Genomic DNA, 27,495 nt, shown 5'->3' with positions numbered 1-27,495 from the left:
CACATCTAATAGATGCTTCTTGGGAAGATAAATGTGAGCAGTTAAATGAGTTTGTTTACTATGGAACATCTCAGTGCCCTGACTCTCTTCCTATGCCCTGGAAGTCCCCAAGGAAAAGAGGAAATGCAGTACTTTCCTAAGGTATTTAACCTTGAAGTCATCTTCCCCCAGAGCATGGAACACAAACTAGTATTCCATGGAACATGCTTTGAGAGTATCCTGTTTAAAGCACTGTCATCCATCATTTAATTCCAATGACCAGAGTGGCTGGTCAGTGTGGTGGCCCAGCAAGGGCTTGGGATCTCAGTGATCTCTGTGCTGCAGTCTGAGCTCTATCCCCTTTCTGATATGTGACTTTGAGCAAATGACTCTCCTGTCTATACTTTGGTGTTTTCATCTTTAAAATGGGGTTGATATGTATGTTTCATTACAATATAGTTATAATGAAAGGTTTACATGGACTGATGTACTTATGGGGAGTACCTAAAGTGCCTCACACATAGTAAGCACCCAGCTAACAGCAGTCATGATCCTTCCTCTTCCTCCTCATGCTCCATAGGCTCCCTCTCTTCCTCCTCATCACTTCTATTAGATGAGAATGAGGACTACACAGAGAAATGCACACATGTGAGTATATGCCAGACAGTATATAATGATCATAGCTTACACAGATAAAATGATGTAGGAATAGAGTATAGATCTCATAAAGGGATGGGCCTTTATAGGATCAGTAGGAGTAGGGGGAGGGGGGAGTTGGCGGGCAAAACTGAAAACTCCAAAGGGCAGATGCAGGAAGACCAAGTACATGACGGACACTCTCTGAAGCAACACAGTCCAGGTGAGCTATGAGGGTGACTGGAGAATAGTGATGTGGAAGAAAGTACTCAAGAGAATAACTGAAACATTTGACTGAAGGCCTGGAAAGGAGGGCTAAGAAGTTAAGACTTTAAGGCTTTAAGACTTGTAAGACTTTAGTAGATGACAATTAGAGAAACAATGAGCGAGAGAGGGGAAAGCTCCCCAAGGATGTTAAAGAAAGGCAGGTTTACACACACACATGCACATTCACACACACATGCACATGTTTGTACATATGTGCATACATACATGTATGTGTTATGTCTACATCTTCGTGCTATGTGTATTTTCTATTATGTATTATGTTGTTGAGGTAACGCTGTTTTAAAACACTGTATATGATATGTTATACCAAACCTACCACCCCACTCTAAGGAATCCTCTACCACGCTTAACTGGTATCTCATCCCACCTTCCTTTTCTAAGTAGCTTCATTTTTCCAGTCAGATTTCAAGGGTTTGCTTTGGTTTACTTTGGTCTATTCCTTTGCTTTGTTTCTTTTGTTCACATGTAAGGGAAATCATCCAGTATTTGTCTTTCTCCTTCTGACTTATTTCACTTAGCATAATCCCATCCAGTCCCACTCATGTTGTCAAATATGGCAAGGTTTTTTTTTAAGTGTTTAGTAATATAGAAATGACATCTACTTTAACCACTCATCTATCAGTGGGTGTTTACTTTGTTTCCATATATTGATAGTGTTATGATGAAGAATAGAGTGCAAATATACCTTCATATTTATTTTTGTTATTATTCAGGTAAATAACCAGGAACAGGACTGCCAGATCATATGGTAGATGTGCATTTAATTATTTGAGAAACCATTCTGGTTTTCACAGGGGCCGGACCATTTTACATTCCCATAATCACTGTATGAGTGCTCTTTTTCTCCCATGTCTTTGCCAGTACTTGTTTTTTCTTCTCTTTTCGATGTGGGTCATTCTCAGAGGCTTGAAATGTTATCTCATTAGGTTTTTGACTGACATTTTCTTGATAATAAGTGATGATGAACACTTTTTAATATGCCTGTTGGTCATCTCTGTTTTTCTTGGAGAAGTGTCTATTTAGCTTCTCTGCCCATTTTTTAATTGGCTTATTTGTTTTCTTACTGTTGAATTGTATCATCTCTTTATAAAGTTTATATTAGCTCCTTGTTGGATGTGTAATGTGCAAATATTTTTCTTGCATTTGGTAAAATGCCTTTTTGTTTTAATGATAGTTTCTATCTCTGTGAAGAAGCTTTTTAGTTTAGTGCAGTCCCATTTGTTTATTTTTGTTTTTGTTTTCCCTGTCTTTGGAGACAAGTCCCCAAAGATTCACTGAAGCCAATATCATGGAGTGTTTTTGCTTGCTTTCTTCTATGGATTTTATGGTTTTAGGTCTTACATGCAAGTATTGGATCCGTTTTTGAATAAATTTTTGTGTATGGTGCAAGAAAGAGGTCTAGTTTCACTCTTTTGCATGTGGCAGTCTAATTAGGGGAGGCCATTTGCAATCTGCTGCCTTTTAAGTACAGTAAATCCTCACTTAACATTATTGATAGGTTCTGGGAAACTGATACTTTAAGTAAAATAACATACAATGAATGAAAACAGGTTCTCAAAAGACGTTGCTTTGTTCATTCTTTCATTCAGTGTTGGCTAGGACTACTTTTTTTCTTTCATCAATGTCATAAATAAAAGACATTAAACAGATATATTATTTGAAGACACTATAGCTTTTAAAGAAATTTAATTAAATTAATTATATCAGAATATGATACAGATGAGAGGCAAAAATATTGGACGATGGAAGAATAACCAGTTAGAGGTAAAACCAGGCATGAAGGTGGCACAGAAGAATGGATGGTAAGGTTGAGGGGAACATCTAAAGCGCCTTGATCAGACTTAGAGACCAACCTCCTAAACTGGGTGAAACTGTGGAAAGCTGCCAGGAACATATTATTAAAATAAGTACTTATCCCACTGCCAAAAGCTTCTGGAATTACTGGGTCTAGAAAATGGTCCCTCATGTTTCAAATCAGGCTAGATTTTTTTTTTAATGAAAATACTTGACCAATGACCCTCAGATTTTACACACATGGCTCACTCTTCTAGGCTGGGGAAAGCCTCTTATTACCATGCCAATTCACTGGGTCTCCTGAGGGAACAGGCCAGATGACTTGCTGTCAAATTTACCTGTCAGGATAGTTATTTCCAGGCAGAACAGAACTTTCAGAAAATATCCCAGAAAAGGAGGTGCTAGGCAGAGGTGCTTGGCACATCTCAGCTTGGTGGCTGGGACATGCCCTCTAGACACCCTTACAGGGGACTCTTAGGTAGAGGAGTAGGACTCTTTTACTGTTGAGAAAGGGGCCAAGCTGCTACACAGCAAGAAAGTACATTTTAATCTTGGCCTCAGGCAGGAAAGCGTGATAGAATACCGACCAAATCTGATCTGCCAGCTCATCCCAGGCACATGAATAAGTGTCTCCATCCTGCCCGTCAAGCTCTGAATGAAGCCCAGGCAGATGGAACGAGGATATCATTATGGGGAAATGGGCTGGGGATTAGGGACGCTGGCATCAGTTTCCAGTCTCATTTTTTACCTTTTTGAAATCCCCACTCCTTTGATATTCACACAGCATCATGTCGAAGAAGATTGGGATGGTGGCTTTCCGGAGCTCAGTCTCAGGGACAAGTGTCATCTCTAATATAGGGCCCACCATGCCTGGGATAAAGCAGATCTTGTTCTGGCCTGAAAGGGAAGAGGAAGATGGACACATGAATCTAATTTTGTGATATGCAGGTTTTCCTCAGACCAAGACCAGAGGAAAAATAAAATAAAAGGAAGGCAGAATCATAAAAACAATAGCACTTATTTTGCTGTGTATTCGGAAGCAAACACCATTTGAATACTTTATATATATATTAACTCCCGTAAGGGACACATGGATTATCTCAGTGAGCTCAGTTTTGAAGGGTAATAACATGCCTGCGAATCCAAAGTGCATCACTGTTTATTGGGGCTCCCACCTGTGTGATCTCCTTTGCCGACAAGATTCTGTAGAATATTCTAGTGGTGGCAAATCATAGGGATGTTTGAAATTATGTCTGCCTGCAACACAGACCCTGATTCTGAGATTTGGAAGCCATGCCTTTACCAACTGCTTCATGAGATAAGATAAATCAAAATTCCTGCTAAGAATCTGTCACAATAATATGGTTTAAAAACATCACTTTAGAGTCAAATGAACTGCAACTTCTCACTTTCTGGTCTCATTTCAAGGGTCTTCCAGGCCTTCTTCTGTGCCACTCTGTTGTCAGTGGTACAAACACCTTTGTTCCTTCTACCCACAGACCTGTGCACACACTTTCCTCTGCTGGTATTTTTCCCTTTTGCACCCTAAAACTCCCTCCCCCTTTATGACCCAGCTTTCCCTGGATGGGTTTCTAGCGGAGGGATGTGCTAAGGAAAGCTTCCACAATATGGCCACTTCACCCCCTGTTTTCAGGTACCTTGCACTGACATCCTTTGTCTGGCTTCTGTCCCCACTTTGCAATGATATCTTTGTGGAATCATTTCATAAATACCTGTCTCGGTATGGAGAGCTTTGTGAGAGTAGCGATCATGGCTAGTTTCATTATTATCTGCAGCAATGAGATACTTAATCAATGTCTGCTGCATGACATTAAATTTGCCTAGCTCCTGTACGACTAGCTTTGTGACTAGAGTGTGCAAGAGCAATACTCATCTGTCAAGAAATCCAAACGTAATATGCTTGACTTTACTAGGCACTTTACGTGGAACAATCAGCACCCAGAATAGGGATAGTGCTGCTCAGTGGTTAAGGGCCCTGATTGCCTGGGGAAAAGGACTCCACCTTCAAAACTAGCTATATAACACCGGGTAAGTTGATCTGACCTCTGGGCCTTTGTGTCCTCATCTGTAACATAGGGTGATAATAGTATGGATTTCATAGGGTGCAGACTCATGCATAAATAATGAATTACTGTTTACCAAGCACCGAGTGCTTGGCAGCTGGCTCACTTTACACAGTGTTAGCTATGACTGTAGTGAAGTTTGGCCGAAATGAACCACAAAGGGCAGGCTTGCTGAATAGAACTGAGCAGAGTCCTCAGAACATATGCACAATGGAAGTGGCATAGACAGGAAATAAAGAGGGGCACTTAGACATCTCAGGGACTTCCTGGGTAGCAAGGCAAGCATATGCAACTCATCCCATCATTAAAACTGATACCCTGGAGTCAGGGAGCAGCAGCTGCCTCTTTCTCATCCCCAGTTTCAGGGCCCCTGGTCTTCTTCAGTCAGGAGGAGCGCTGGTGGTCTTAGCCTGAGGGCAGAGACCTCCCGGGACAGCAGAGACTCAGGTGGTATGGTGCTTAGCCTAGCACTGTTGCTTTTGATTAAAGCTCAGAAAAGCAGCCAGGAGGGAGACAGCAAGAGAATGAATTTTCATTCAGCCTAAATGAAGCTTAATGATGGCATATTTCCCCAGAATTCAGATAAAGAAGGCATCATCCCAGGAATATTTTCAGTTAGTGAGAATGAAATGGTGAAGTCAGAGTTGAATGAAATATAAAGACACTTTTCCAGGATTTGGACTTCATTATAGGATGCATTTGGATTACACTTGAGCCTCAAGTCTTCACTTTGCTCCAAATAGAAAAAAAATCTTACTTTCTGGCAAGTTTATAGTAATTGCTAATCTAGGTTTCTGATTTTGTCCTTCAATATCCTTTAAGTCCTTTTCAAACCACAGTGGAGCTTTAAAATTCAAAGTCGAGTGCAATAATAAGTAGAAGGTAAATGGGAAACTGTCAGATAAGCCACCATGGAATGGAGAAAGTACTTATGCAACAAAGGCCTTTAGAATACTGGAGGGCATTGCGTATGATAAGGATATATTTAAGGTGCTTTAAAATAAAGGGCAGACATGCTGTAGACCAGGGATTTCTTAGGTACTTTTGACCTGTATTCTTTGCAGTGCTCTAAAGAGATGTTTGGAAGAATAGAGAAAGAGGAGAAACAGATGTTGATCTCCAAATATAGTATAATCTCAATAGTCCTTACAATGCTCCATAAAATTAATTTATTCATTTTAGAAAACAAGAATTCAAGTAACTTGGATTTTGTGTTCAAATCATCAAAATATATGCATACATGTGTCTGTGTACATAGCTGCACACACATATACACAGAACTAGTTGAAGGCAATCTTATTGGTGGGGGGATATCTTCATTCAAAAGACATACCTGCTGCTATGTTGGGAAAAAGGTAAGAATGGGGTCTCCATAGGGGGTACTTGCCATGCAATGGAAGAAGAATCTCAGTAGGAACAGATGCCAATTAGAGAAGGCATTTGAAGTGCCAATAAGCCAGCAAAATAAATCCCAATGTCAAATTACACAGGCTTTGGGAAGGAACTTGATGGTACTGAAAGCAGACAGAAGACCTTAGGTGTGAGAGAGAAAAACAATCCTGTGTGTTCTCTGGCCTCACTTCTATTCTGTATAATGGCCTCATCATCACAGCTCTCAGAAGACTTTCAGAGTGAAGTGAAAGGTCTAAGGACAGTGAGATGACCTAGAAGGAAAGCAAGAGAGAGTGAAAGAAAGGAAGAAGGGAGGAGGGAAAGGGGGGAAGTGTATTTGTGAGCCCAGCTGTGAATGAAGTTGGGTGAACTGCTGACCTTCTGAGGCTGATATGGGACAAAAGGGGCGCTCTGGTTGAGAGTACATTAATTCCTCACTTCATGTCACCATAGGTTCCTGGAAACTGGCCAATGTATAACAAAAGCATAACAAAACAATGTGTAACAAAAGTCTAATAAAATTGGAATAATTTTCCTTCTAAGATGGCTAGGAATTTTTTGTCTTTAATCAGCATAGTAATGGAACAATGTTGAACCAAGCAAAGTTATTCAGGCCCTGTTGTACATGGCTCTCTAAAGGCTAGCACAGACTCTGAAATAACGGGGAGCGACACCCTGTATTTAAGATACTTCAAAATTCTGAAGTAAAGCTGGGCTGACCAGAAAATATCACTCATTCAGTTTTCAAAGGGAAGAGACAGCATCTGTCTCTGCTCATGTCTCAGGCTTGTCTACAGGCGCAGCTCTGAAAGGGGCATCCTCTCACCACCCAGGACACACCTGGCCTCAGCTTTCCCCTGAGTCCTGCAGGATCTCTGAGTTCTGCCTCAGCACTGCCACTCCATGACCTTGTGGCTTTGTGCCTGTTATTTCACTTTCCTGAGCCTCTGTTCACTCATCTGTAAAGTGAAGAGAATAATACCATCTTGCAGCCTTATTGAGATGCTTATGAGACTTAATATAAACAAAAGGCTTTGTATAGTGGTAAGTACTTTGGGCACAACCTATTGCTGGATTCTTGAAAAAAGCAATATGAGAAGACAGGGTCCAACCTCATGGAGTCAGTTCCCTGGAATTTACATGTTTACCTCTAAAATCAAGAGCTGGTACAGGAAGAGACTGGGAAGTAATTATCTTTTTCCACAGTTGACAGTCACCACTCTCCATACCCTTTCTAGCCCAACAAAATATTTTATAATGGGTCCTCAAAGAAGTTTCAAGGCCAGATCTGATCATGTTGATCCACAGCTTAAGACCTGTGATTTCCACTGTTCTTGAGGTGGAGCTTGGGAGGGAGCTCTGCAGATCCATATGGTGGAATGCTCTGTCTCCACATCCCCTGCCCACCTTTAAATCTCTCCATTGGCCTGTTCCTGCCCCTCCCTTCAGTGAACCCATCCCCCCATTCCTCTAGCACACTGCATTTCCTCCTTGGGCATGCACCAACCTTCTTCTGTTCCTCCCTCCCTCTCTCTGACCTCATTCTCACTCTGCATCCTTTCCCCTACAAGCCCCCTTAAGTAAACCATACTTGTTCCTTGAAGTGATTCTACCCACTGCAGAAACTGCTGTGTCTTTGAGCACTTTAAATGGGGTTAGGATCACCTTGGTGGCGCAAGGGGTTAAAGCACAGCATTATGAAGTTATCCATAGCCACTGCAGCACGAGTTCGATCCCCGGCCAGGGAATGTGACCCACATGGTGCAACAGACCTCTCCTGTCTTGTCCACTGCTCCCCTCAACAGTGTATTTTGTCAGTCTGCCTGTTCTGTTCCCCACTCTGTCTCTGGTGAATCCTCTCACCTCTCTGCCCCCTGCAATTGTGGCCTGTACCCCAGTTCTTGTATAAATAAATAAACAAATAAATATTAAAAAAATAAATAAAGGGTGTTAGGCCAAGTTAAGGCAGGCAGTAAGATTTCAAATACGTTCTAGAAAATAAAAAACAACAAAAAACTAACACATCTCAATCATTTTTGTATTATTTATCTGTTGGAATGCTGGGTTAAATAAAAAATATTTTTATCTTTCATTTCACTGTTTCAAATAAATATGGACAACAGAGCATTTAAATTTAGAAAGTGGTTCATATTCTAGTTCTGTAGCACAGCACGGCCCTGGAGAGATCAAGACTCCCACTCTTCCTTATTTTTTTTAAGATTTATTCATTTATGAATACAGAACTGGGGTATAGGCCAGATGTGCAGGAGTTGTGAGAAGATTCACCAGAGGCAGAGCAGGGAGCAGAACAGGCCGACTGATGAAGTACACTGCTGAGGAGAGCAGCAGGCATGTCAGGAGAGGTCTGCCATGCCCTGTGGGTCACCTCCCTGGCCGTGGATTAAACTCATGCTGAAGTGGCTGCAGGATCTTCATGGTGCTGTGCTTAAACCTGTTGCACCCACCCTTCCTTACTAGGTGGAAGTCACTGGGTAGAAGTCCTTTACAGATTTGGGTGCTCCCAAGCTTCTGCTCTACAGCTATTTCTCCTTTGTGCACATATTAAATAGTTCTGCAATTAGTCTGTTACTATTCAGTGCACTAATCATGAGTCAGGAAGTCAGAAGCGAGCTCTCTAACTTGCTTTCAGTGGTCCAGTCACTGGCATACTGCCTGGCATTTAGGTTCCTGTCACTGCGGTTATAAGTCACAGCAGACTTAATGATGTAACACAGGTGTATTACCTTATATTTCTGCAAGTCAGATGTCAGAAATGGGTTTCATGGGGCAAAAATCAAAATGTGAGCAGGTTGAGCTCCTTATGGAGGGGTTAAGGGAGACATTGTTTTCTTCCCTTTTCCAGCTTCTAGACACTACCCACAGTCTTAGTTCATGGCTCCTTCCTCATTCTTCAAAGCTGACAGTGGATCTTCAGAAGAAGCTCTCTGATTCTCCTGTTTCTCTCCCATCTCAATTTTCTTTTTTCACTTAAAAGGATATTGTGGGCCCTCCTTGGTGGTGTAGCAGGTTAAAGCACAGCACTGAGAATCTAAAGCTGCTTCCGCATGAGTTCAATTCCCGCCTGCCCTGGAGGTGACCCATATGACATGGCAGACCTCTCCTGACCCACCCACTGCTCCCCTCAGCAGTGTACTTCATCAGTCAGTCTGTTCTGTTTCCTACTCTGTCTCTGGTGAATCCTCTCACCACCCCTGCACCTCTGGCCTATACTGCAGTTCTGTATGCATAAATAAATAAATTATTAATATATTTTTTTAAAAAGACACTGTAATTGAATTAGGTCTGTCCAGGAAACTCTCTCTTTTTTTTCAAGATTTATTTATTTGTGCATACAGAACTGGGGTACAGGCCAGAGGCTCAGGGGCGGTAAGAGGCTTCACCAGAGACAGAGTGGGGAACAGAACAGGCAGATCGACGAAGTACACTGCTGAGGGGAGCAGCGGGCGGGTCAGGAGAGGTCTGCCACACCATGTGGTCAACTCCAGGGCAGGCGGGAATTGAACCCATGCAGAAGCTTTAGATTCTCAGTGCTGTGCTTTAACCTGCTGTGCCACCAGGGAGGGCCTTTTTTTTTTTTTCTTTTTTCTTTTTTTTTTAAGATTTATTTATTTATACAAGAACTGGTGTGTAGGCCAGAGGTGTTGAGGTAAAAGGATTCACCAGCGACAGAATGGGGAGCAGAACAGGCAGATCCACTGAAACACACTGTTGAGGAGAGCAGTGGGCAGGTCAGAAAAAGTTTGCATATCATGTGGGTCACTGCCCTGGCCGGGGATCGAACTCACGGCTGCATATACTTCATAGTGCTGCACTTGAACCCGATGTGCCACCAGGGAGGACCCTTCAAGATTCTTAATAACACCTGAAAAGTCTGCTTTGCATGTAAAGTTATATGTATATACACAACAGATTCTGGGTAGTAAGATAGGGTTATTTGGGGCAGTAGTGACTATTCTGCCTACCACAGTGCTGAATGAATGAATGAATTAATGGATAGATGCCTCTAACCCATTTCCTATTTCTTCCCAGCAGGTCTCCCTAACCCTAAGGAGTCATGCTAGCTTTTGCTGATTGCTCTCCCTGGAATGTCTGCTCTCTTTCCCTCTTTCTTTTAGTCCTGACTTGGCCACCCTGTGGGATGGATCTAACTTCAGAGTCACTCCTCCTTCCCTCTCACCCCCTACCTACCTCCCCCCTCCCCCGCTCCAGCCATTCTATTACCCTCACTATTGCCTATTTGCTGAACTGGGTCTCCAGCACACATTTCACTTCAAAGGATATACTCTTGATTTGTTCTTTAAACTCAGTTTGTTCTGCTTTTAGAGCTCCATGATGGGATTTTCCTGCAGGGCAGGGACCCTGCCTTATACTTCTCCAACCCTTTCACCCTTCCCTGGAGCTTAGCACTAAGGAAGAGACTTTGTAGATGCTTAAAAATAATGACTCAGTTGCTCTCACAGCTCTGACAGGAATGACCTCCCCAAATGTGAGGCCATGATAGCAGTCACAGAACTTGTGTTTCTTTTCCATGAACACTGTTACCACTGCAGTCTGATGTTAACCCAAGTGAATGTCAAATGACTGAGGGTAAAATCATTGGTAAAACATGCATTGCTTGTTTGATGTCTCTAACAGACATCAAATATTATGATGCTATACTACCAGGGAAAGTACATTACATTTGGTATAGTTCCAGGACCCCAAAGCACAAATGGCATTAACTATTTAGTAACAGGGTCCTGGTAATGACATGTGGTTCTCTTCCCATCAAGACTTCCCAGTATACATCCCCTCTCACAGATGAAGCACATTCGTACACATGCACACACACACATACACAACATTCCTCTAGATTTTCCCTGAAGAATTTTAAATAATCTTCAAGCCTAAGATTATCTTTGCAATTGGATATTTCATAATCATAGCGTTATTTAAATCTTTTTTTTTTTTTTCTGAGGAGAAGAATATGATGATACTGATATCATGGTGATAATGCCCTGATGGCTTTGGGCATGAAAACAAAATTTCAAAAACTTAACATGCATTGTGATTTACTCATTATCAGTAGGCTTTGCTCAACATAGTTGGCTATCAACTATGCATATTCTAAAAAGATTATTAGTGAGAGCACTGGACATGGAATTAAGAGATAAACTTTTTTCACTTCACCTGTGCCACTGATTTGTAGTTATGTTGGAAATGTGCTTGTGCATCCCTGGATTTCAGAAACCTCACCTGAGAAATCAGGGTGGAGGGTGAATTCAGTAATGTCTCAGTTGGGGATATGACAGAATTGTGATTGCTATGGCTAAATCAAATGTTTGCTGGTTTAGTTTTCCTCTGCCATATGCAGCCAAAAGGTGGCCAGGCCAGAGCTGCTCCTTCATCCTTGGAATAAAGCTTTTGTCTCTTGACTTCAAGGGGACTATTGTACCTCCAGCCATTTTGTTTTCCACAAAGGAAGAAGAGGAAGCTTTATGAGCAAAAACTCCCAAGATACTAGCATACTGTGCTAGGAGAATATGTTTCCCCTTCCCTTTCATTTTAATTGAGAAAGGGGGGCGGGTACTGTTTTCCTGAAGCCCCAACATATTTATTTCTGTTCACTCTCCTTGGACAGAGTTGGGCCTCATGACCATCACCTACTACAAGCCATTATATATATAAAGAGGCTTTAGAATCCACTCAGCCTGGAAGAAGGAATAAATGGCTACTGCATGGGCATTCAGCTGTATCTGCAGATATCTTCTAAGTTGTCCGCATCTTGGACAGTCTGTCAATTGCACTTTAAAACCTATCATTACCCAATGTAGTCTTCTCACAGCATTGGTCTCTAGTGTGCACACTGCTTAGTCCAAGTTTGGATTAGTAAGTTAACCTCATTAGCATGCTGGGAGGAGGCGTGTTAATGCTAGCATCTGTTAGAAGGCAGGATGGGGTGGTGATAGGGAACCATCCGTTCATTCTCCTTTATCCTTCTATTCTCTTATCCCTAAGGGAGACAGATAAGGTGACAGTGTCCATGTAACTAGGAGGTAACAAAAAACCTTTTCAGGCTGATATACTTTCGTTTTCCTCTCCCTTGGCAGCCAGAACAAGAAGTGGGGGAGGGAGGTAGCCAAATTTTAAAACACACCCCTTAATTCTTGTTTTCTGCAGTAGAGATCTGTGACTTTTTTTTTTTTTTGATCTCTCCATAATTCTTTCCAGTAACATCAGTCTGGATTTTACTTTTGAAAACTGTCTTCTTCAATGGATGGCCGTAGTGGGAGCATTGCTAGAAAGGCGATCAAGAAAGGCCAAGAATGGCACCTCTTGGAGAGTGGAGCTTTAGCAGAGTGACAAAAGAATGGAACATCCTGAAGGCAAGGTTGTGCCATCTGCCCTGGAACCCAGAAATGCTCTGGCTCTTCTCTGTAGCCAGGTTTCTCCTTGTCCTTACCAGAAATACCTACTTTGGTTCAGACACACAGTCAGCTTCTCTTTCTAGCAACCTCAAAAATCCTGATAGGTGTATTTTTTAATGGCATTGATCTATCCTACAGGTTATTTGTCAATGTCAAGGAGTTTGTGATGCTTCAAGACAAACATTCAGGCCAGAAGTTTCTCCTGATTCTATCACTAATCCATTATATAACCTTGTGTATGCCTCTTTGGTCTCTGGGACTCAGTTTCAATGGTAAAGTAGTGGGTTGGACCAGGCCTGTAGTTTCAAACTGTTCTCTGAAGTGCCTCAGAATTTGTCTGCAGAAAACCCTCAGGGACCTATGAGGAGTCCTTAGGAACATACCATCATGGGCTCTGGATTTCTGGGTCCACCACATGACATCAGTTAGAACTGCTTGATTCTCATCCAATTTATATATTGGAAATGAGGTATTTTTTTTCCCCCCTTACTGGTCCTTGGCTAACAAAGTTTGAAAAATGTTGGATAATATGATCTGTAAAGCGCCCTTCCAGCTCTGATGTGCTGTATTTCTAAGCAGGTGGAATATTTGGTAACATCTTTTCATTCATCAGCATAATTGGGAGCACAGGAATGCCTGCCAAAACATAATCTGTATCTAAATAAAATCTTCTGTGTGCAAAACAATGGCAAGGAAGGACATTCAGCAAAGAACAGCCTGTGTGGAAGAATGAGCGACAAAGCACAGATCCTTGTTTTGCAATTCTGGCCATGGGATCTGGGAAAGAAGGCTCACCACGGCTCTGTCTAGCCTTTCTTCTTTTAAAGCAAAGGATGCTCCATCTTTCAGTGGATGTATCCAATGTTTTAAAAACTTTCAATTGGTTATCAGTATGATGTATAAATGCAAAAATGCCACTTGAAACCCTATGCCTAGCTTCTTTCAAAAACTGGAGGAAGTGACAATGTTGGCCTTCCATCCAGCAGGACAGCTGTCACACACAGAGGAACAGTGACCAGCCCTTCTAGCCCAGAACATCTGCTGCATTTTGTTCCAGGCCCATGCCAGTCACTCCCCACTCCTGACTTGGAGGTCTGCCCTTGCACTTGCTCTTCTGTTTTCCCCTACTGCAGGAGAATGGTAAATGAGACAAACTATGTCTTCTATCGCTGTCCTTATTCAAGGTAGAGGCAAAAATGATAGACTGAGAAGGTCATGCTTGTCTACCAAACCAGGACAGAGATGGCATTTCTTTAGGATAGTGTTTGTTAAATAGGGACACTTTTCCTCTTTTCCCCCACCTTGGGACACTTGGTGATGTCTGCAGACTTTTTAGGTTGTAACAATAGGGAGGGTGACACTGGCATCTAGTAGGTGGTATGAAGGATATTCTAAATATCCTAAAATGCATCATGCAGCTCCCACAATAAAGAATTATCCAACACCAAATGTTAACAAGCTTTATGGGATTGCTGTGAATTGAATATGCCTCCTCGACCTGATGACTAAAGAGCCAGAATAGGAAAATTATGTTCCATTTTGACAGAGCAAAGGTGAAAATGATAGAAATGCCAACATGGATATGGCCGCCATGTCCTCACTCTCCCCAGATTTGTTCTTTGACCTTCATTAAGTACCTCAGAGGATAGGACCATTCCCCCAGCTTATGCTCAGGGTTTCTAAGTCCCCATGTTTTAGGCTTGGGGGTTATAAATGACAGGACAGGGCCCAAGGCAAAAGTGTGGTAGTCTGCTCTGGGTCTGGTTCCCCCTAATTCCTTCCTTCCCTGTCCCCATCTGTTTGATTTAATGAATCAATCTGCAGGCTTCCTGTTGCCAGTATGATGTGCTCTTGGCCTGAGTCCAGTTCTGTCAACAGGCACAGAACTCAGATTGATAGATCTGCTATTGTGCTTCCCCTGCAATGGGATGAACCTTGCTGGAAAGGGGAAGAAACTCCAGGAATCAGAGGGGAACTGAAGGACATTAAGAGGTCTGGGATGCATAGGTGAATCAGGTAAAACCTATTACTGCAAGTGTCGCTACTGAAAAGGGTTCAGCATGCCAGGCCCTGGGCAGAGCAAGTGGGCAGGAGACAGTCAAGGAGGGCATACAGAAACCAAAGGTAAAAAGCACCTCATCACTCATTACTATCCAAACATCCATCTGTCCATCCAACCACCATCCATCCACTCCCCACATGTCCATCCATCCATCTAGCCTTTCAGCATAGATTGATGGGATAGGTGTCAGGCCTTGGGCAAATTATGTGGCTCCAATCCTTCTGGAATCAAAATCAAGTTCTGAGAATTGCAGCTGTTAGATCTCAAGCAAACTATTTTCCTCTTCTGAGTATCCTGATCAATATAAGTAGGGGAAACATTTCTCCATCTTTCAGGGAGTGATGTGAAGATTTAATAAGGCCTCCTTAGCGCAGGCTTGACTTAGTTCAGACACGGATTCCGTGCCTGCTTCCTTCATCCCATGGGTACCAATTCAGCTCACACACAACCCCTTTAGTTCATAGAGGTAAGGACAGCTTCTGGAGTCACCTGCAAGCTCAATTTGTGTTACAGAGAACCCTCACCTTCCACAGAACCAGCTCATCCCCATGAGGCTGGCAGGCCTTCTGTGGTGCACAGCATCATGCAAACGGCAGGATGCAGGAAGGCCCAATCACAGCAAGCATGTTGGTGACAAGTGAGGATGTGCACAGCAGTCCCTATAAATTCCAAATTGCTGCTTAACCCCTTAGGGGCATCAGGAAGAAGCAGATCCACAGCTGTTTGGGGGGGTGGGAGGTGGGAGCGGGCACCGGCACCCTCTCTCATCAGGCAGTTATTAAAGACCCAGGGTGCGCACAGCAATAAACTGTTATTTCAGGCTCCCACTGCTGAAACCCCTGTGGCCCTTTAACAGATGGTCTTCAAGAAGGAGCTTGGTGTGTGCAGATGTGTCTGTCTGGCCGTGTGTGCCTACTCACCAAGCTTGTACCACATATCACGGATGGAGAAGCCAATTAGCCGTCTCATGTCCCCGTACCTAGGAGGAACAAACAACAACTCTGCTTCAGGCACCATCTCAGAGCATCTCACAAAGCCCTCCCACCCCACCCCTTTCAGGAGATCCAAACATGCAACCTACTTATTCAGGATTTTGTTGTATTTGGCATGCGAAAACTGCTCCAGCTGCAGAGAATCCTGAGTGATAAAAGCCACTGCCAGATGAAAATAGTTGTTCCACAGCTGTAAATGAAAGAGCAGAGAGCAGTCATGGAGAGGTCTGAAGTGGGAACGCATATTAAATGCTGGGTAAGGTGAATAATTTATGAAGATGGCAGAAGACAGAGGCAGAACCAGTTTAATTCCATGCACTGCAATTTTCTAACTGGCACTGACTCTGTAATGAAATCCCAGCCAAGTTAGGACAATGGTTCAATTTCTCCAGGCGCTGACCATGTCCCCTCTCTGGCAACAGGATTTGGATAAGGAGGAGTTTAGGATCTTTTTTTTTTTTTATGTGCTTCATTTTGTTTTTTGAAAGATAAATAACTTGCCCCAGCTGGGTGTCCTGGTGAGCTGGTTCCTTTGCCCTAGAATTAGAGTGGATGAAGCTATTTCAAGGGCTCTCAGCCTCTTTGAAAGTCTTCCCTAGTTTACTCAACAGCTCAGAGGAACAGCCTGCAGCCCATTCTGTCTTAGAATATTTTGCTTTCTCTTTCCTCTTAGTTTAGTGGTTTCAGAGTGCTGTCTCTGGACAGCAGTGTCAGTATCACACGAGAACCTGTCAGAAAAGCAAATTTTCTGGCCTCGTCCTAGATTACTTGATCAGACTGGGAGATGGGGCCCAGATTCTGTGTTTCAAGCACTGGGGTGATTGCAATGCTTGTTGTTTTCACATTTATTTTAACTGTTGGTATTAAATATACAGGACTGACAGTAGAACCCACTCTACTGGCCTGTGAAGGGCTCAGCACGTGGAGTGCTTCAGAAACTGCAACAGACGGCTGCAGAAAAGATGACATGAGATTTTCAGAGGGCATGAATTCAGCAAGAGTTCAAGTGAACCTGCTAACCTTATTGCTGTTCTTTTTGGTACAACAATAAGGTACCAGTGATTTCTTTGGCACCAAAGCAAATAGTACAACCTGGCTCCTTGGGTGCTCATGAACAATTGTTACTAGATGCCAAGAGCTAGCAAAGTGCAGATGGGAGACAGCTTAACTAGACACAGCCCATGCACACCTAATCCCCTCAAAGCACTGAATAGCAAGAAGAAAGGTAACATTAGCTAATGAAGTCACCTGGCATTTTATCCTTAACTCTGTGTGTGTGGACCGTTGACTTTCTGGGGGCTTCTTGGAACTAACATGTATCTCATCTCACCTTGTCACTAATATATATCTTTTGGACCCAGGGAGATAAAGTTTCCTTATCTTAACTCAAAGCAGTTTAGTGAAGATTTCAGACAGTCAAAAGTAAGAAAGAGGCAGCCTGACCCTCATAATGTCATTGTTGCTACCCCAAAGATTACTGTCATGTGGGCACATGGCTTCAAGTTCAGAAAGTAGAAAACAAGCCCTCTACTTTTTATCATGGGCCAGGCAATTGCCATAAAGCCCTCATTTCAGCACTTAAATCTTAATTGTTATTCTTGGTCCCATTTTATATATGAGGAGACTGTGAAGTTACTCAGCTTATTACTGAGCTGGGATATGAACTCAGGCTTTCTGATTGATGTTCAGGGTTCTTCCACATGCTTCAGTCGGTTTTTGACTGAGCAAACATTGCCAAATACTGGGCAGTAACTCCCAACCACAGTCCCTGCTCTTGTGTAACTCATATTCTGTTGGAGGAATACATTTTCCCTTTTCTTGAAATGCTATCTCCTGAGGTCCAAAAGGTCTACCTTAATCCCGAGGTGAATGAGGGACCCCTGGAAATTCAGCTTTCTACACAGAGACAAGAAGGATCTTTGAAAAACAAGTTTCATCCTATCATTCCATTCTTCAAAGTGCTGTCAAGGTTCACCATAACTTTGGGATCAGACTCTAATCGTTTCATTCTATATCATACTCCTTTCTCCAAATATATCTGCTGGGGTCTCCAAGCCACCCAGACTGTCTTCCTCTGGAGGACCAGTGACAGGCAGCTTCTGAAAATGTGCTACTGGGGCCAGACCTCATACCTCCTTCCATGGAAGACCAGGAAATGAAACAATAAGGCAATGAAAAGGAAAGTCCTGTCAGAGGACATAAATTGGGTGATTTTTTTTAAAGATTTATTTATTTGTACATACAGAACTGGGGTACAGGCCAGAGGCTCAGGGCAGTGAGAGGCTTCACCAGTGATGGAGTGGGGAGCCGAACAGGCAGATCTACAAAGTACACTGCTGAGGGGAGCAGCAGGTGGGTCAGGAGAGTTCTGCCACGCCATGTGGTTACCTCTGGGGCAGGCGGGAATTGACTTAAGCGGAAGTGGCTTTGGCTTCTCAATGCAGTGCTTTAACCTGCTGCGCCACCAGGGAGGGCCCAAATTGGGTGATTTTTAAGGTGATGAATTCCCAACCTGGGTGGGTGGGGTTGCTTTCTTAAGATCAGGGTACAAAAGGAAATAGATGTATGGAAAAATAAGGCTATATTTTTTAGAATAATCCCAGAAATGTTCCCCAAACACATTTTGAGAACATATAGGCATGTCCAATCAAGCCAAATCTCTTGTTATTCTCTATTGTACTTGAATTTGTCCTGCTATATTTGTTTTCTCTCATCTCAGTTCTGATTTTCTTTTTTTAATTGAGATATAATTCATATGTCATTATATCTACTTAGTTCTCATTCAACATTTTTCATATTTTATAAGATAGTACAATCATCACCACTATCTAATTTTAGAACATTTTCATCCCCCACCCCCTGATAACCACTCATTTATTTTCTGTCCCTGTGGACCTGCCTAATTCTAACATTTCACAGGGATGAAATCATATAACATGTGACTCTTCTCTCTGGCTCCTTTCATCTTATTTCATGTATCAGGAATTCATTTATTTTTACTGCTGAGTAATATTCTATCACATGGATATACACATTTTGGTTATCCATTCAGCTACTAATGAACATTAGAGTTGTTGCGGCTTTTGGGCTATTTTGAATAATTTTACTTGAACTTTTACAGAAAAAATTTTTCTGTGACCATATGTTTTCAGTTCCTTTGAGTATGTACTTAGGAGTTGGATTTGATATTAGTTTGATACCCTTTCTTGAAGGTTGTCATGGACCATCAGATACTACCTACATTGAGTGTCCTCCTTTTTTTCTTAAGTGAATCAGAACTAGCTCTATGTATCCTGCACAGACCTTGCTGGGTTCTGCCTAAGGTCAGTGGCTATGTGCCATGCCCTAAGAGGTGAGCAGTGGCTACACCTAGATGCAGCTGGGCCCTCTTCATGCCTCTGCCCTCACCCTTCTTTGACTCTTGCTCCTGAAGAATTAGGACCAAATGCATTGACATGGCTTTTCAGGTCTCATTCAGCTTCTAGTGTTTCCTTTTTCAGTAAACTCCCTACTCTGGGGGTGCTATCCTCCTATGCTAAGACTGTAGATACAGCAGAAGTGTCTTGGCCTCTTCCTATTTGCTCGCAGTGATTCACACTCCTGTAATATCTCAGTCCTGTTCGTCTATTAAAGTCAGTTCAAATCACTTCCTTCCTGAAACCTGATCAGCCCTTCCTAATGTACTTATTTACTTTTTAAAGATTTACTTACTTATGCATACAGAACTGGGGTGCAGGCCAGAGGAGCCAGGGAGGTGAGGGGATTCACCAGAGACAAAGTGGGAAGCAGAACAGGCAGATCAATGAGGGGAGCACAGGAGAGACAGGAGAGGTCTGCTGTGCCATGTGGGTCACTTTCCTGGCCTGGGATTGAACTTGTGCTAAAGCCGGCTACACCTACCTTTGTAGTGTTTTAACCCTTTGCGCCACCAAGGAGGAACCCCCTTCCTAATTTAAATAACACTTAGTGGGTCCGCTATTCTGCACCTGACCTGTGTTCCCTCATTTCCTGTGTTTATTAGTGGTTGAGAACACAAGAATCAGCATCTTGCTGGCCAGGGTGTATTCTATCGCTCAGTAGCAAGGTTACTTGACCTAGTTTAGCCTTACTTACCTTACCTGTAAAATGGCAAAAATAATGGTAACCACCATGAAGGAGAGTTTCATCAAGTACTAGATGAAAAAACCACAAAAGCATCCACCACAGGTTTGTTGGTGCCAAATGCCCAATGGACTGGTGCTGTTGCTGGTGGCACTGTTTACAGAGGATTTGCATGTCCTATCTTCTCTGTGAATTCCACATGTACCAAGGGTCCAATCTTGGTCTGTTCCTAATGTCATGCGCTATATAACGGCTTGAATATAACTGAGCTCCAGAAAATATCTATTCCCATATTCCCTAGTTGTTTCAAAAGGCCCCAGATTTTTTTTAAATTTCCTTCCCCATGATGTCTGGTGTCATTTAACTAAGTGCCCAGTTTAATTGACTCATTGAAGTCACATGAGCACTAGGAAAACAAACAGGACCTTTCCCTGGGGAAAAGAGTGGGTGATTTCTGATTGGGAGGTCAGAGCTAAAATAATCTTAAATATTATCTGGTCCAACTCCTTTACTTTATAGAGTAAGCAGTGAGGTCCAGATTGATTAAGTAAGAACTCCAAGCCATAGGCTAGTGGGTATAACTAAGATTTAGTTACTTTTAAGTTAACTCTCAAAAAACTATAAATGCAGTACACACACAGTGAAAATAAAGTTAAGTGGTAGAAAAGATTAAATAATAAAAAGTTATTTTCTATCTTTCCTTGGATCCTAGTCTAATTCCTCAGAAGATGATGCAGTTAATGATTTTCTGGATATCTTTCCAAAATTTTTAAAGTGTAAACAAATGTATGTGCAAACATCTTTTTTAAAATAATGTGTTGTACTTTGCTTTTCTTCTCTCATCAATATATCTTACAGATGTTTCCATATTAGCATATACAGATCCGCCTTGTTCCCTTTTATTGTTGCAGGGTGTTCTGCTATAAGGATGCACTTTAATTTTAACCAATTCCCTATTTATAGGCATTTAGCTTGACTCTAACTACTCTTTTCTCCAGCAGCAGTGCTGTAATCAAAATTCTTGTTTATACATCTTTATGCATGAGGGATTATAATGTAGTAGACATTCCTAGAGTCTGGAATGGTTAGGACACACTGTGCAGATTTTGCTGCCATTTGTTTATTGTGTGTGTTTTTTATTTTCATAGATACTGTCAGGTTGCCTTCCTGGATTCTAGTTCCAATTACCAGCTCCATTCTCATAGGTGAGTTGCCTTGCTTCTACCTCAGTTTCCTCATCTGGAAAATGAGGATAATAGTATGGAAAGGGGGTAGTTACAGTGACTAAAGAGAAATTGCTGCCTAGTAAACTGCTTAGTCTTACTGTGCAGAGTTAAACAAAAACTACTTCCTGGGAAGCCATCCCAACTTGCCAGACTAAAGTAGATCTGCCCATTATTCACTCATTATGCCCTGTTTACAGGGTTTTATGACATACCTCAAGCAGAACTGGTTTATTTTGTTTCTCCTACCATATGGAAGCATCAGGGAGATAAGACTCTCGTTTTTGTGAAACCTCCCTCGTGGCGCAGCTGGTTAGAGCACAGTGCTACAAAGCTAGCCATGGCTGCATCAGCGTAGTTAGATCCCCGCCACGGTGACCCACATGGCCCAGCAGACTTCTGTCCTACCTGCTGCTCCCCTCAGCAGTATACTTTGTCAATCTGCCTGTTCTGCTTTCCACTCTGTCTCTGGTGAATCCTCTCACCACTCCTGCACTTCTGGCCTGTACCCCAGCTCTGTATGCATAAATAAATCTTCAAACAATAAATAAAGACTCTCATCTTTGTATTCACTGCTGCATATCCAGTATTCAGTGTTGTGTCGAACACAGCGTGTGCTCAGGAAATGCCTGTTGGATGAGTTTATTACAGGAACCCAGCACTGCCTACCATATTCTTATTAAGTCTTACTGAGAAACTACAAGATTCCTATTATTTGTCTCCCCACTTTAGAAAGCAGGAAATGAGGCCCAGAGAAATTAAATAATTTGCTTATGTCACACAGCTGCAAAGGGAAAGGTGCCATTTGAACCCAGACTCATCTCTCTCCAGAACTTATGTTCTGTAACTACTCTGCTCTTCTGCTAAAATCACTTTTCTTTTTCTTTTGTTATTGGTTAAGGTTCTTACTGGTTCAGCTGATAATTTATAGTCTTTACAGCAGGGAGATCAAGGATTTTTCATCCCCTCATTCTCAATGCCCTTGAATTATTATTCACTCCAAATTCCAAACGAAAAAAAAAAAAACAAAAAAAAACCTTCCCCTACTCCATGCATCTGGTATTGTTGCACAAGCAAAGAGTGTGCTCTCCCTTGAGGAGCAGAGGCATGGTAGCCAGACATTCTTGTGAAACTGTTGATTTTGGGAGCATAAGGTTCCAGCTATGGACTCAGCATAGAAATCTAGCCACAGGTTGTTTGGGATCCTTGAGCTGAGGCAGGCAGCGTTGAAGAAGCTGCCCCTATGCACATCACCATCTTCCTGCTCCCTCTAAGTCTGCTCCCTCTCTCACCCTTTCTGCCATATTTCCTATTACAAAGACCAAGCTTACTTTCACTAGTGGCTGAGAATATTCTGGAAGCTTCTTATTTCACAGGCTCTTAAGAGTAGCTTAAAAATGACCCCAAGATGAACTAGTGCCCAAAACTGATCCAGAAATGACTCAAGGCCAAGGCCAAAAGACCAAATGAGGAACCCATCAACTTTCCCAGAAGAGAACAATCTGAGTAGTAATTAGACAGCTCTCTAAACACACAGTCAGAAAAATTTTCCTGGGGTCAAAGAGCATATCTAAGTATAACTTAGGATTCCTGGGCCAATCAAGAGTTTTCAGTATGGAGAGTCTAGTCCTCTATCAGATAATGACAGAGCACTTTATCCCAATGCTGGCAAGAACTAGCAAAGGCAGACAGCATTTCTGGAGCTAAATAGAGCTGTTTCTTAGATTTAAAGGAACCTTGTTTCTAAGAGACAGTTCAGAAGAATGGAAAGTGCAGGCTTTGTAGATAGGTCTGGGTTTTGAGTCCCAGCAACCCCACTTAGCAGTTGGATGACTTTTAACAGAACAGTCTACCACTTCTATAAAGTTCAGTTCTTTTACCTGTAAAAATGGGTATATCCCAATCTAACAGGGTTATTATGCTAAGGATCATAGCCCTAAGTTGATACTAACAGTGGTTAGTTACATTTAAAGCTTAGATGATAGACTATGCATTTGTAGCCTTTTTTTTTGGGACTCCATGGTCTTTGAAGGCAAGGCAGTTCTGCTTTGCTTCTGTATTTCTTGCAATGCATTGTAATAGCCTCGACCCATGAGAATTGTTACTAAACAAGCTGAGTTGAATTCAAAACCTTTCATACAAATGGTATGAAGACCAACGTCCAGAATCCTGAATAGGGCTTGGGAATACAAATTATTTTAGCCCCAAGCAGAAAACGTCATTTCTGTAATTCTCAGGTCTTGTCACCTACAGAGTAGCTCCCACAGAGATCCTCGCTTTCTGCCCTTTGAATCATAAAACCACAGTTCCGGAAAAGATATTAAGGATAATCTCATTGCATCTGCCCCTCCTCTGGACAGCAGCTGCCAAGGCCAGCAGCACTTAGTGATGGATGCTGTCCCTGCTGATATTAAATGCATAATTAATGAAACCATAAGAAGGAAACAAGGCATGTTCCAGGCAGGGTACAGAGAACAAATCCATTCTCACACTGGGTGAGGGGCAGGTGGGAGAATAAAGATAAGGTTGAAAAATGAGCTTGTTTTTGACTACTTTTCAATATGCATCTATGGAAGTTTCCTTAGAAAAAGAGATTTATTTTATAAAATTGACTACTTTTCCTTTTTACAGAATCCTGTGGGGGGTGATAGTCATAGGCAATATCATATTGATCAGACTGTCCTATCTATGGAGGGCTGAAATTTGAGTTCCCAAGTCTGACACATTTAGGGTCACCCTCCTCATCATCAAAATGATAATTATAAAGAGTTAATATTTATTAACTAGCTACCATGTCCCCGGCATTGTTCTATATGCTTTACAGAAATTAATTAACTTAAACCTCACAGCTATCCAGTGAAGAAATTATCGGTGTTCTAGTATAATGTTGAGGAAACTGAAGCTCAGAGAGGTAAAGTAATTTTCCTAGTATCACATAGCTCATAAACTCAGACTTTGTGAATGAACACTATTTTTCTGGGCATCTCTCAAGTGCAGACTTTTTTTTCAGGAAGACAGGAATAAAACCTCTCACAATGGCATGAAGGACTGGAGTTAAACTTCTATTGCACTGTACTCCTTCTGCCTAAGACCACCAAGGAGAGCTAGAATGTGGAAAGCAGGTCTGAGGCTGTAATTGCCTGTGCCCATGGGAAGAGATGAATAAATTGGCCAGCAGTTTTATAGCCCACACCTGTCATGCCTGTGGTCCTCAGTATGTCATTCCAAGCTTACAAACATCCTTGAACACAGTTGTTAGGAGAATCTCCATAACTGGATTACATTTGAAAGGGGTTCCCACACTTTTGACTCAAACAGCCAAACCAACATGTTTCGTTCACATGTCAAAGGTTTTTAGCTCTCTTCAGGATTCTGTCAGGCAGACAGCTCCCTGCCGAGGTGGTCTGTGTTTGTCAGGTTAGCCACCATTGAGCTACCCTCCCAACTCTCCTCTGACACACAGTGTGACTACAGCTAAACACATGACATGAGTCTTTGCAGGGAAGTTGGAAGGACTCAGAAAGAGAGATATGCCCACAAACTGTTTCTTGTAAGAGCTGCATGTATCAGATAATGGCAGTTACAGTTCCTCCTATTGTCATCGTTGGAGTTCAGATGTCTGATTTGAATTAAGTGAGAGGATCTTGTTCAAAGATAATGTTCACCAAATATAGGCTGGTATTCTCCAGCAGGGTATGCCTACCAGGTCTCAGCCCAAGTCACACCTCCCCAGAGACATATGTACCAGGCATGGAGAGCAGAGTTTCTGTGAATTCAAGGTTTTTGTGCTCATAAAGTTTATGTTCTGTAGGTGTGTGAGTGTAAGAGACAAATAATTTCAGGTAACATTTAGTATTATGAAGAAACTGCAACAGGCTGAGTGGTAATTTAATGACCTGAGGCCATGGGGGACCCTCAGAAAGAGTTCAGTCAGGGGAGGCATCTTTAAGGATGAAGAATTTGGAGAAAACGGTGGGTCCTTATGAGTGAATTTGCCTTGGCATACTCCAGTTCAGAATGAATCCTGTGAGGTAGATTGGGTAGGTGCTATGAGCATTTTATAGATGATTCAGCTAAGGCATGGGGGCAGTTTAGGCTTTGCCTGAGGTTGCTCAGCTGGTTAGAAGCCAAAGACTAGATAGGATCTGACGGCCCCAGATGACTGGGTAGAAAATGCCATTGCTGCAGCTCACTGGCTACTCCCAAAGCTTGCAACACAAGAGATATTTGGGATCTAGGTTTTCCTTGGAGAAGGGATTCCCTTTGGAGGAGTTTTCCTTCACTTTTTCCAGACAAAGGTAACAATATTTCCTGAGCCTGGGGAGTGTGTTGTAGTCTGTTTGTTACAGGGACATGTTTTGAGATCTACAAGTCTCACAGAGACCCCAGGTCTTGCTGAGCACTAAATGTGACTTCTGGAGAAATCAGGAAATCAATGAGCTGTTCTAGAGAACTTTATTTCTAGGCTCCCATCAGTTGAAAAGTAAGAAAATATAACATTTTTAAAAGGTAGCAGCCACTCTGATAATGAATGAATGCAAGTCATCTTTTCAACAAGAAATGTATTATACAGTCTTATTTGCAGATGCCACTCAGTTTATGATTATTAATAGGGTCTGATCCCAAACTCTGAGTACTGCCTAATCTATCAATACTCTTTTGTGGAAGTTCTTGGTATATCTTATATGTGATTTTGGGGGGCAGGGGGTTGCAATGGAGCAATTAGTCCAAGAAATCAGGCAGTGCTGTCAGGGAACCTAAGGGTACCTCTGGTGCCTCTTACTCACCTGAAACTCAAAGTTCATGTGTTCTAGGAACTTCTGGTTCATGATTTCTGCAAACTTGTTGATAGCTCTCAGGAAGACCCTGGAAGACGGGAGAAGGATCAACAGAGCACATTTCCTCAGACTTCCCTCCCCATAATCCAGGCCTAAATTTCCTCAGAGAGGTATCCAAGGCTCCAGGTTCAGGTGTCCACTGAACCAGATTAACACCTGCTCTCACTGTTCAGCTAGGGCCATATTTGCCTTCTAAGAACTGCTGCTTAGTTTACCTATTTAGGAAATTTGCATTGTCTTTTGTTTTAACTACCATAAAGTTAAGGCAAGTGATTTATGACACCAAGAAAGAGAAATTGCTTTGCCCCAAATAAATAAACAAACAAGGTACCACCAACTCCTGCTATCAGAGAAAATCGTCATTGACACATTGATAAACATAACAAAAAAGATCTCCCTAAACACACACACACGTATATGTATATATATATATATATATATATATATATATATATACACAAATATATACACATATACAATACACACATTATATATACACATAACATAGCCGTGAACATGCACAAATATATTTTAAAGTTATTTTGATAAATGGGGTTAATGTAAATACTGCCTTACAGTGTGACTTTTTTCTTCAACAATAAATCGTGTTATGCTTTCATGCCAATGAATGCAGAGATACATCACCCCTTTTAATAACTGGAGAGTGTTCCCTTGCATGGACATTATTATAGTTTATTTCATCAGTCTCTTATTGATGGACCTTTATGTTGTTTCTCAGCTGTATCTGTTACAGTGATGGTTCTTCAATGTGCACCTTGTACACTCTGCATTAACCTCTTCTCCAATCTTCTTCTCAAAGCAGTAATACTGATCACATTTAATTATGCATATATAACATTTTGGTAATTTTTGTTGAATTGCAGGTCTCCTCAAATGTCTTCCAGCATATCGCTTCCTCTAATTCCTACTTGCCTCTCTGTAACTTTGCATCTCTTGCCCTTTCAGCCTCAACCTTTCCTCTTGAGGCTTCAATCATACCTTAATGCCTTTCCACTGCTCACAGGACAAATCCAAACTCCTTTTCTTGACCATCAATGTCCCCCATCATTAATTAGTTTTATTTTCCAGACTCATTTCTTACTATTACTCATTTCTGGTTTTGTTTTGAGTACAGAGCCATGTTCCTCTTTTGTATAGAATGTCCCTCTCCCTTTTTATGTCTTTAGAATTGGGGCTGCTATATGTCTGTGTCCCTCAGAAGGACACTCATTGCAATTTCTTTTCCCATTAGGTGTTCCAGTCTAAGATGATTTATTTGTGTGACTCAATGATGCTTGTTTCCTCTAGTAGACTGTATGTTCCTTGAATCCAGAGTCCCCCCATGACCTCTTCTACTCTCCAATCTGTGTAACTTTGATTTCCTGATTTTTATCTTCATTCTTGGCATCTCCTTGAGTCCCAGCATGTATTCCAGTTCTCTACTCTATATCCCCACTTGTGTGACTAATAAACATCTCAAGCATCTATCTCCAACCCTCAATGCTTAGTCCCGGCCCTCTTTCAGTAGACTTCTCACTTAAGTTAGGGATAATGCCACTCTTTCAACTGTTGAGGGTGGAAAAACAACTCTGATTATATTATTGAAGTTTTTCTTTCTCTCACATCCTACACCTTGTCAGACAACATAACCTCTTAATATTACTTTCAACATAAATTC

The 27,495-nt window shown here is 41.9% G+C and overlaps 1 protein-coding gene across 1 annotated transcript in view; it reads right to left on the bottom strand.

Annotated features, from left to right (window-relative positions):
- The window catches only part of DOCK2 (dedicator of cytokinesis 2), a 394,233-nt gene that overhangs the window by 48,700 nt on the left and 318,038 nt on the right, over positions 1-27,495 (bottom strand). The window contains exons 33-36 of the mRNA XM_004679543.2: positions 25,767-25,845; positions 15,745-15,845; positions 15,584-15,642; positions 3,446-3,594 (exon numbers count right to left, since the gene is read on the bottom strand). Coding sequence (XP_004679600.1) covers positions 3,446-3,594; positions 15,584-15,642; positions 15,745-15,845; positions 25,767-25,845 — 388 coding nt within the window. The remainder of the gene's footprint in view (positions 1-3,445; positions 3,595-15,583; positions 15,643-15,744; positions 15,846-25,766; positions 25,846-27,495) is intronic.

This window comes from Condylura cristata, unplaced genomic scaffold (genome assembly GCF_000260355.1).
Source record: "Condylura cristata isolate star-nosed mole 26May11 unplaced genomic scaffold, ConCri1.0 scaffold00008, whole genome shotgun sequence".
Classification (NCBI taxonomy): Eukaryota; Metazoa; Chordata; class Mammalia; order Eulipotyphla; family Talpidae; genus Condylura; species Condylura cristata.
The sequence above is the reverse complement of the archived record's forward strand: the minus strand, read 5'-3'. Positions and strand labels throughout refer to the sequence as shown.